At 39.3% G+C, this 12,027-nt stretch overlaps 1 protein-coding gene across 2 annotated transcripts in view; it reads left to right on the top strand.

Annotated features, from left to right (window-relative positions):
* nbas (NBAS subunit of NRZ tethering complex) overlaps window positions 1-12,027 on the top strand; it is a 269,126-nt gene that overhangs the window by 238,831 nt on the left and 18,268 nt on the right. For both annotated transcript variants that reach the window (XM_053647154.1, XM_053647162.1), the window contains exons 50-51: window positions 8,171-8,315; window positions 8,621-8,749. In XM_053647154.1, coding sequence (XP_053503129.1) covers window positions 8,171-8,315; window positions 8,621-8,749 — 274 coding nt within the window. The remainder of the gene's footprint in view (window positions 1-8,170; window positions 8,316-8,620; window positions 8,750-12,027) is intronic.

The following is a 12,027-nucleotide window of genomic DNA, read 5'->3' on the forward strand; positions in this document are numbered from 1 at the left end:
CATGAGATATCTGAACTGGCTAGGGGGAAAGAATACATGAAATACATGGACGGGGCAGAATAAAGTAGCTATCAATGGCTGCAAACAGATTTCTGAGAAGGCAGGTTGTGAAAAACCCTTGAGTGACTGCAAAAGACCTGCAGCAAGACTTGGTGGCAAAAGGCACTGTGGTTTGTGTGAGCACAGTAAGGCGCGTACTAAACGCAGAACGTTTCCATGCCAGAACTCCCAGACTAACACCACAACTGGCCCGTTGTGATGAAACAAAGAAAACTTCATGCCGTCCGTGAGGAAGCTGAAGCTTGGGCGTCATTGAACTTTCCAACAAGACAATGATCCCAAGCATACCTCAAATTCCACCAAGGTTCGGTTGCAGAAGAAGTTCTGGAAGATTCTACAGGGCCATCACAGTCACCTGACTTGAACCCCACAGAAAATCTCTGGTGGTTGCAGCACGCAAACCCAAGAATATTACTGAACTGGAGGCCATTGCTCATGAGGAATGGGCTAAGATTCCTCAGGAACGCTGCCTGAAGCTGGTGTCTGGCTATGCATCTCGTTTGCAGCAGGTCATAACAGCAAAAGGTGCTTAACTAAGTACTAAAGATGGTTGTTATGAAGGGGTTAAATAATTTTGAAATTGGAGAAATCATAAGTTGCATTTTCAGTTGAATTTGGGGAAACCACTTGAAGCATTCGTTTTGTTGAACTATTTCAATTGCTTTTGTTTGGTTTGTTCATTGCAAACAGCTGAAAGTCTTTAAATGCTTACAATAAACCAGATTTGCAATGGGGGTTGCAACTGTGCATATATGTGTGCGTGTACACCCCTCACATTTTTGTGAATATTTGATTATATCTTTTCATGTGACAACACTGAAGAAATGACACTTTGCTACAATGTAAAGTAGTGAGTGTACAGCTTGTGTAACAGTGTATATTTGCTGTCCCCTCAAAATAACTCAACACACAGCCATTAATGTCTAAACCGCTGGCAACAAAAGTGAGTACACCCCTAAGTGAAAATGTCCAAATTGGGCCAAAATACCCATTTTCCCTCCTCGGTGTCATGTGACTTGTTAGTGTTACAAGGTCTCAGGTGTGAATGGGGAGCAGGTGTGTTAAATTTGGTGTCATCGCTCTCACACTCCCTCATACTGGTCACTGGAAGTTCAACATGGCACCTCATGGCAAAGAACTCTCTGAGGATCTGAAAAAAAGAATTGTTGCTCTACATAAAGATGGCCTAGGCTATAAGAAGAGTGTGTGTGTATATATATATATATATGTATATATATATAAAATATTTATTTTTGTAGACATTGTGTAACCAACATACTTTTAATGGTTTATTTTTTAAATTCAGTGTTACTACTTGTTAGCAGACCATATAATTTATAATTTTTCATAGAAAATATTGTGTTGTGGACGGGCTTTCTGGCTTAAATGGAAATGAGATGGGGAAAAAAAGTTATTGTTTATAGTTGATATGTTTTTTTTTTCTTTTTTTGACCAGAAGAAGCAGTCCTTTTCTCAGAATTACAGATGGTGCCATTAGTTTTGTTTTGTCATTACTGGCCTTTGTGTCATTGAAACTTTCTTATTCAGTCAATTTCTCTGAAAATGTTAGTGCAACAGTTTTTCCAGGAACTAGTGTGTTGCAAAGTAGTTGGTTTGATTGCTGGCTTAATGAGCTAAATGGTTGAGTGTTTTTAAGGCTTGAGTGTACAGCAGGCAGAATACAGGAAATTACAAAAATGTTCAGTAGTTAAGGCAAAGCTGGTCTTTCAACCAAAGGGAAAAAGTGTGTGTGTGTGTGTGAGAGAGAGAGAGAGAGAGAGAGAGAGAGAGAGAGAGAGTTCACATCCATACATGGTCTCTTGTGCCAGTCAAAAGAAGCAGTAAATTCTGCCTGGACACATCACTGAACTTATTGAATTTGTGAGATTAAACTGACTGACTTCTATTTGAAATACTCCTATTTACCAAAGCACTCCTTCCAGTGCTTCCATTCATGTGGAAATGCTTGCCCCAGGCTGCCTGATGAAAATTTCAGAGAATGCCATTCTCACAATTTGCTGGTATACTTCAGTCTAAATGCATTATAATTTGTAAAAAAAAAAATATATATATATATATTTTAAGTTTAAAGTTTGATGATAAACTTCTTTGTTTAAATTCATTCCTTTTTTTTATTAACACACTTTATTTTAAATGCATTCTATTCATTCTGTTCTATTTATTTCAGATTGCTTGTTCACTTTAGTGTTGGAATTGTTTGCAATTTGTTACTAGCCTTATTTTAAATGAATTATAATTCACTAGTACACTAGTACTAGTTGTTTCATTTCATTATAATTTGCTAGCATACTTTAGTGTAATTTCAATATAATGTGCTGCCTGGACACTACATTTTAGCTTATGTTCATTATATTGTGTTAGTACACTTTAGTTGAATTTCATTGTTATCTGTTAGTACACTTTATTTTCATCATAACGTGCTTGTACACTTTGGTGTAATTTCATTATACTGTGCTGCCTGAACACATTACGTTTTAGTTTAGATTCATCATAATGTGCTTGTAGACTTTAGTATAGTTTCATTATTATATGCAAGTACAATTTAATTTCGTTTCATTTTAGTAATTTGGTTGTATGTATTAGTGTATATCAGTATAATGTGCAAGTGCACTTGTGTAATTTCATTATAATTTAGTTTAAATCATTATAATTTGCTAGTAGACTTTAGTTTAAATCAGTATAATGTGTTAGTACACTTTAAATCATTATAACATTCTAGTTTAAATGAATTAGAATTCGCTACTGACATTTAATCTGAATGCATTATAAATTGGCAGTACAATTTAGTTTACTTTTATTAGAATTTTTAAGTGCGCTCTGGATTAAATTCAGTACAGTACTTTAGTTTGACTTCATTATTTGTTGGTAGCATAACATTTGTGTTAATACAGTACATCTAAAATAATATTTTTTTTAATTCAACTTAAATGATGAATTAATAAATGATAAATTCATTTAAATTCATCACAGCCAGTACATAACTTTTTTTATTATTATTATTAGACCATAACATTTATTCAAGTTATTCAATGCTTCAAATTCTTCAATTTCCCATAAAAGAATGTAAAATCCTGAGGTCCAAACCATGAAGAAGACAGTCGTTTACGAGTCATTTAACACCAGGTTCGACACTTGCGGTGCGCGATCGTAGAACGGCTGTGCTCGCCTGGAGCCCCCATGGAGGACTCTCCGGCTACTCCAGACCAACCGAAGATCCGCGGCGCTGCGGTATAGTTACATTTAGGCGGAATTCTGACTTAGAGGCGTTCAGTCATAATCCCACAGATGGTAGCTTCGCACCAGTGGCTCCTCAGCCAAGCACACGCACCAAATGTCTGAACCTGCGGTTCCTCTCGTACTGAGCAGGATTACTATTGCAACAACACATCAGAAGGGTAAAACTAACCTGTCTCATGATGGTCTGAACCCAGATCACGTTCCCTGTTAGTGGGTGAACGATCCAAACCTTGGTGAATTCTGCTTCACAATGATAGGAACAGCTGACATCAAAGGATCAAAAAGCGATGTCGCTATGAATTCTTTTCCGCCACAAGCCAGTTATCCCTGTGGTAACTTTTCTGACAGCTCCTGCTTAAAACCCAAAAAGCCAGAAGGATCATAAGGCCCTACTTTTACGGTCTGTATTCATACTGAAAATCAAGATCAAGCAAGCTTTTGCTCTTCTTCTCTACAGGAGGTTTCTGTTCTCCCTGAGCTGCCTTAGTAACGACCTTCTTCCTCCTTTTCAGTTCCTTTAAATTTATTAACTCTCAGATCTGAACTGTAAGGGATTGGATAATTACAAGTGAGAAAATTAAGAAAGTGGCTTAATTAACAGTTTGGTTCACATGCACCATATACAGTACCACACTGATAATAAAGGACAAAGTCCTGCAAAGTATCTGTTTGTAGCAAAGACGAGCACACTCCGCTGGTTGTTAAATAATGGTTTCTTAAATTCAAATCTCTGAATCCACTATTGGGTCGATGCACGGTGGTTGTTTGTTAGGGAATTGTTATGTAAATCTAGTTAATCAGTGTGGAATAGAAATGTTTTTGGGGGGGGAGAAAAAAGTAACAACATACAATAACCTTGTTGCATAAGTATTGCACACCCCTTAACTAATACTTTATTAAAGCACCATTTGTTTGTAATACAGTACTCGGGCTTTCTAGTTTAGAGTCTAGCAACTTAGACTGATTTGTCTTGCACATCTTGATTGGGCAATTTATTCCAGTCCTCCTTGCAAAAAATGCTCCAGATCTATCAGATTGTGAGGGGATCTTCTGTGCACAGCCCTCTTCAAGTCATTCCACAGATTTTTGATAGGATGTAGACCTGGGCTCTGACTGCACCATTCCAAAACATTGATCATCTTCTTCTGAAGCCGTTCCCCTGTTGACTTGGATTTGTGCTTTGGGTTGTTATCTTGCTGGAAGGTGAAATTATTCTTCATCTTCAGCTGTCCAACAGCGGCCTGAAGGTTTTGTGCCGAAATAGATTGGTATTTGGAGCTGTCCATGATTCCCTCTGTTTTGACTAGAACCCCAGTACCAGCTTAAAAGTTTTTTAGAAACAAGTCTTTAGAAATTTTTGCACATTTAATAAAAATCAAAAACTGAAATATCTGATTTAATAAGTATTCAGATCGTTCCAATTTTTGGGCTGAACTCCAATCAGCTGGTACTGCTCATCAGCAGGCTAATACCATCCCTATAGTAAAGCATGGTGGTGGAAGCATAATGGAGTTGCTTCTCAGGATTATCAGGGTTGCTTCTCAGGAGCATGGATTGAAAGACTGGTCAGGATTGAAGGAAGGATGAGTGTAGCCAAAAACAGAGGGCCTGTTTACACCTGGTCACTTCCTGCGTTTTCTCTGATTTGTTAAAACGGTTCCATTTACACTTGGCCACATAATGCGTTTCAGCGAAACGGCTATGAATCCGATCTTCTATTCCCGTGGAACTGAAACGGCAGCCACCGTTATTTTTGCTCTATTTGGGTTTGCGTATGCAGTCGAAAAGAAAATGAAAATGCTTACAACACTTGCGCAACAAAAGGCAGCACTTATTATGTGCCAGATTTTCACTGCCGGCAGTACTAAACTTTAAAACCCAGCGAGATACCTGGATGAAAGCTCGGAGTCAAGACTGGAGGGAAAATATAGTGCTGGCTTCTTTTACGGAACAAGACTGGCTATGCGGTTTCCGAATGGGGCGCGGACCTCCGATTATCTTTTATATCAGCACACTCATTCTGGCGCGGCTAAAGCGAGTGACGTACTTCCGTTTGGGAGGAGAAAAGCACTGTTTATATGTGGTTTCAACAACCAGATGCATTTAGACTTGTCCAGTTTCGTCCGGAAAGAGTCCCAGACCACCTCCTGATGTGGTTTTAGCCATCGGATTTAAATCCGTCTCGATTGCGTTTCGGAAGGCCTTTACACCTGGTCTTTTCACAATCGGGTCGCTATCCAATCAGAGAAAAACGCATGAAGTGACCAGGTGCAAACAGGCCCAGAGATGACTAAGAGGGAAAACCTGCTCCACAGAGTGCACATGACATCAGATTTGGGTGAAGGTTCACCTTTCAGCACAACAACCCAAAGCGTGAAGCCAAACAACACTGGAGCGGCTTTGGGACAAGTCTCTGAATGTCCTTGAGCGGCCCAGCAAAATATATGACTGATCTTAAGAGGATCTTCCTTTAAGAATAAGAAAATCCTGATGTGAAAAGCTTGTAGAAACTATCCTAAAATGACTCGAAGCTATAATTCCATGAAAAAGGTGCTTCTGTATAATATTGAATAAAGGGTATGAATGAGAGATTTCAGTTTTGGATTGTTAATAAATTTGAAAAAATTTCCAAAAACATGTTTTCACTTTGTCATTATGAATTATTGAATGTAGACTGATCGTCAAAAAAAAAAAAGCACATTTAATCCATTTTAAATTAAATCTAGAACACAAAGCTGACGAGGTCTGAATACTTTCTGAAACCACTGTGTGTGTGTGTGTGTGTGTGTGTGTGTGTGTGTGTGTATGCGCATGAATGTGACAGATATTATATTCTCTAATATTTCTCACAGGTTGTAATAACATTTTCTACAAATGAACTTTATTACTAAAATGAAACCTTCCTTTTCCCCCCCGAGGAGGTGTACATTTTGCAAGAGCGTATTAAATAAAATAAGCTGAGTAAAATATTAGAAGTGGCAGATAAAGAATGGAGCAATAAGAAGAATATTAAAGACAGGAAATATTTTGATACTTCCCCGTCTAAATGGAGACGGAGACACCCACACGCTAGGCCAGCGTGAACAAAAGGTGAGCGTGCTTTCTGTGAGGATGTCCTCAGTGTGAGATGAGATGCTAGAGAAATGAACAGAATGAAATCAGGGTTTCTACCCACCCACTCAAGTTCTGCATCCACATGTCACTGCTTTTAATGGCCTTACTCATGTTTGTGTTTCCATAAACACTTAAAACTTTAACGCTTTTTACCCCCACTCTAAAATCGTGACTCTTTAGCTTGTGCTTCTTTTTATGTGATTCAGAACACACAGTCTCTAGAGTAATTGAAATGGAGAGCTGGACCAGATCTCAAACCCAAAATGTTGGGGAATAGATCTCGCCTTGTCGTTCCAGAACTTTCAGAGGAGACTGTATCTCAAAATGTGAAAATTTATTTTTTATCGATTATTTATTTATTTATTTATTTTTACACACAGTACTATAGCATATACACTACTATACACAATGTTTGGACACACTATATTAGCTAAAAAAAAATTTTATTTATATATATATATATATATATATATATATATATATATATATATATATATATATATATATATATATATATATAATTTTATTTTTTTATTTTTTTTTTTTTATTTCATCGTCCAAAAGAAGTTCCAATAAAGTATTATGGTTGAAATTTGTTCCCCAACGAATTCCCCAATGAAAACAGCGAATTTATATCCAAGTTTATTTCTGAATAGTTTGTCATTAAACCGTGTTCCCAAACAAGACGTTTTTACTTAGAACATAGGAAAAGCAACGAGAAGCTGGGCCTATTTAAGAAAAGCTCCTCATAAACCCGGTTGAGATGTGCCGAGCTTCACTGGGAATACTGTTTAAAAAAAAAAAAAAACTTATATATATATTTATTATACGTATAACAAATATACAGATAGTTTTGATTTGTTTAACACTTGTCTAGCTTGTACACATCAATTCAAGCAAGGGTTTCTTCATTCTTAACGCTCTTTTAGAATAATGAATGGACATATATCATGCTCCCTGTATAATTTAATGTGTATTATTTAATAGTGTTAATGTCATCCTTATTATTCTAAATTGCTAGAGATGAAGAAAACCCTTATGAATACGTGTGCCCATTTTTGACTGCTAGCATATTTGCTTCTTTCAATATAATCCTCTTTTAAAATAATACCTATTGGTGACTTGCATGAAAATCATTGAAAAACTGGATCATTCCATATTTATCGCTGTAGAGATAATTGTAGAGGTAAAATCAACAACCGACAACCTCATTCAAACATTCAGCTCCAGCTTGTGCGTTAGTCTTGGTTTATATAAAATGTTCTGGACGTTTCTATGAGACTATACACGGTGCATGGGATTGGTAGCTCCTAAACCGCTTTCTTCTGGTCATGTATGGAATGAAACACAATGGGGTGAACGTTGATTATTTTCCAATAACAAGGTGGTGGTGGTGGTGTTTTTTGTGATGGTAAGAAGGTCACGAGCTCCGACACCGTGTTGACGCACCCATCAAACACGAGTTTGCAGTTATGGAGTCTTTTCTTATCTGAGAACATCATGGGAACGGCGTTGAACTCGAACAGCGAGTGTATAACGCGTTCACCTTTCCGTGTCGCACCGTACGATCTCGCGTTCTCTCCGTTATGTCATTTAACAACCCGATTCATAAAAACAGTGATGATTACAATTGGGATTTTTGCTTCATGGGTTTAAAGGCTTGAGACTTTTAACGGTTTCTTTTACACACACTCACCCGTTCACACTTTTTTTTTTTTTTTTTTTTTGGTTTGCGCAGACTGGAGTCCGAGGAGAACCCGTGGGTGCGTGTGACCTCAGCCGTGCTCACACACTGCTCTACCGGGTTGAAGGGCGGCGTCGGACAGGAGATTCTCGCCATGTGCCGCTCGCTGTACGCGACCAAGCACAAACCGAATCCTCAGGTATATAGTGTGTGTGTGTGTATGTGTAGCATAGTGTTATAATGTGTGCATGTTACGTCACTGAGTCACAGCAAAGTGGGAAGTCGGATTAATTCACCATTAGCAGCAAGATACAGAGGACTTTCTGGCAGAATTCTTATTTTACTTTAAAAGTTCATGCACGTGTGCATTTTATCCAAAAATGTTTTTTTTTTCTTTTTGTCTTCTATCCATGGTTCCATAACACCAGCTAGCTTGAAAGTGTAATGTTTCTTAATGTTAAAATTATCTCTGTCTATCTCTCTCGCTCTCTCTCGCTCTCTCAGTGTATTGGACACATCTCTTCTCTGCTGTTGAAGAGCGGACTCAAACTAGCAGCGTTAAAGCTGATGGCTGAGAGCAAAGACGAGCAGCTTCTTACTCTGACTCTGGATCAAATCAAAAGCATCACCTCGGTAAGTCCTCCTTTGTGTCTTTTTCACCACAATACAGTTAGTTTCTTTGCAGTCAAGGTCTTCTTTACCTAGTTCAGATTGAGATCTAAGCGTAAGCTTATTCTCCCAGTCTGTTTTGGTTGCTTCAGTGATGTGTGTGTGTGTGTAAATTATTATGAGAATAGCCTAGCCATCAGGAAGCACAGTGTTTATGAGCTACATGACCTCTGTGCTTAAGCACCGAGATATTCTGCCTCCTGAAAGACGCAGAGAGTTGGAAGGAAATTTGAGCATGGTAGTTAGCGAACAAGGTCCAGAGTCATTATTTTAACTTGACTTGGACGTGCTTATCTTTGACTTGTCAGTGTGTAATAATAATAAGTGACCATATCTGTTCAGCATTGAATAATGTAACCCAACTGACACCACTGCACCTGTTTACATTTTTATTTATTTATTTTTTTAAGGGAGACTGAATCCCTCCATAAAATTTAAATGGAATCGCAGTACATTACTTCTCCAGTCACTCCCTGACGCTAAGGACTAAAACACAGGGGAGCACGGTGGATTAGGCCCTGTTTACACTAGTGCATTTTTAAAATGAAAACGATCCTCATCCACACTGGCGTTTCCGCTGTGTTTCAGAAACGATCTCCGGTCCACGCTACACGACCGAATACGCACGTCACATGACCATCCATGCACACTGGGCATGCGCATTAAAGTGTAAACAGGAAGTTGGTTGCGAGTCACCGGCAGGCACAACAAACCGGCGTTCCATGTAGGGCTTGAAACGAGATTTGTTGCTGATTGCTCTAATCGTAGCTCGCCTCTTACGCATGTAGGCAGCTGCAGTATTATAACTTATATTAAAGATATACATATTATAGAATGTAACTGCACAATGGATGCTAAGAATGACGACAAAGCCAGCAAAGCTCGTGGTTCAGTCTCAGTGTTGTTGTGTATATGATCACTGTAGCGTAATGGTCATATGGTAGGGGCTTGACGAATCAGGGCAGGATACGCAATGATCCAGAAGACCCAATAACGAGCGAATGTGGGCGAAGCCACGCCTTCGTTTTCAGAAGTCTTCGTTTCGATCTGTTTCTACTGAAACACGATCCCGGAGTTTTCAAACCAAAACAGGGTTTTCGGCATTTCCAAAAGTCTCTGTTTACAAGCATTGAAAACGCCGGAGTAGTGTAGACGACATGCGTAACCGTAGCGAAAGTTTTCGTTTTAAAACGCACTAGTGTAATCAAGGCATTAATGGTTAGCGTTGTTGCCTCACACCTCCGGGTTTGGGGGGTTCGAATCCCGCCTCTCACCCTGTGTTCATGGAGCTTGCATGTTCTCCCTGTACTTCGGGGGTTTCCTCCAGGTACTTCGATTTCCTCCCTTAGTCTAAAGACATGCGCTGTAGGTTGGCATTTCCAAATTGTCCGTAGTGTGAATGTGTGTGCGATTGTGCCTTCCGATGGGTTGGCACCCTGTCCAGAGTGTCCCCCACCTTGTACCCTGAGATAGGCTCCAGTGTAGGATACGCCGCGACTCTGTAGGATAAGCGGTACAGAAAATGGATGGATGGCGTAAAACACATCTGGACGTGCTGTGATGTGAAAATAATCAACGAAAAAGACATTTCGAAATTGAAATAGACTTTTTTTTTTTTTAAATGAAACTTATACTTTTTATCCATTTATAGTTGCATTTAATGTTGTGAAACCCTTGCGCTATAGCAACTATAAAACGTCGCTCCATCACCAGCCCTTTTTTTTTTTTTTAATACGGCTTTGTCATGTTACTGAGAAAGCGCAATGCCCTACACCGTCACGAAACTTAAATTGAAGAAAAGCTTCATCTCCAGCTGTTACAAAACTCTGGAGACTCCTCACGTCAATGCTCCGTAAATGTCTTTCCCACAGAAAACTGCACCGTGTTTGGTTTTTAAACCTTTCCCGTGGAGAGCCAACCATACAAGTCCCTGTGTTAATTGATCTTGTAGAAACGTATTACAGTGAGTGCTTTAATTAAAAATAAATAAACGTACTGTACAGTCGGAGCTACTTTCAGAAGTGCTGTCATAGAAAATGAATCGACAATCGGAATCAAGGAATGAACAAAAACGTCGGATGACGTGACTAAAAGTACCAGTCTATAAACCTACACACAGTGTGATGCGCTGCTCAGCATGCTTGTATCCTCCTCACGCAAGCAGCTCGGCATTACAGGTTAGTGTGTAGGAACTTGCGCAGAGCTCGTGGTATCGTCCTGAGATCAGATAAAAGCCGTGAGTGAAACAGTAGCTCTAAAGCTCTCCATCCTTTCTCTAAGAGTAAGCCAGATAAAAGCTAGTAGAGGCCTGGCATAATTTCAAGCCTGCAGCTGGAATAATGATTCGCTTAATCCACACCCGTGAGTCTCCTCAGACTTTATTTGAAGCAGCGCTGTCTTGCACGCTCGTTGGAAACGGGGTTAATCTCTGACTCTCGAGGTCACGGCAACAGGGGGAGGGGAAGGTGGGGGCGGATGTTATCAGAAAGTAGTACACCTAAGTTCTCGGATGGAGCGATGGACCCGATGCTGGTGTGTGTTGGAGTGTGTATCGCATATCGCACTCTGTGTATCTGTAAGTGAATGTGAATAAATCGGGCTTTGTGTGCACTCTGAGCTGCTCTTTGGGGTGCGTGAGTGAAGTGCACACACCCAAACCCCTGTTTTCGTTCATTTAATGTTGATTTTGCGTTATATTTTTTGCAGCACAACGACTTTTAAAAACCTGTGACATTTATCTAATGCCAGCATCAATCATAGTTGCACAAAAAAAAAAAAAGATTTAAACAGGGCAGTATGGTCTTATCCATTAGCTTTGCAGGTAAAATCATCACTGTTAGCTCTTATTTACCATCAAGCTTGTCTCTTAACTCTTGTCTCGTAAAATGACTAGGTGTGGTGTTATAGGAAAACAATCAGTGACAGGGCAGTGTGGAGTCACTGTTACCACCCCAAAGTTGATTATTTTCCAATGACATCATGTCCCAAGGTGCTTCCTCACCAGCCTCTCCTTTATTTCCTCTTTATCGAAGCGATAAAAGACAAACGTCGCCATGATACTAAGAAACCAGAAAGTGTGAAGTCTGTCCCGAAGACTTCCCCATAGAGGAAGCCTGAGCAGTTCAAAGCACTGACACTGGAGACTCCTTCCGAAAATGTTAAATAAACATCTCCTTACAGAAAACTTCACTGTATCTGTTATTATACGTTAATGACAGAAGATTTTTGAATTTGTTTGTTAT

This window comes from Ictalurus furcatus, chromosome 2, assembly GCF_023375685.1.
Source record: "Ictalurus furcatus strain D&B chromosome 2, Billie_1.0, whole genome shotgun sequence".
In the NCBI taxonomy this organism is placed as follows: Eukaryota; Metazoa; Chordata; class Actinopteri; order Siluriformes; family Ictaluridae; genus Ictalurus; species Ictalurus furcatus.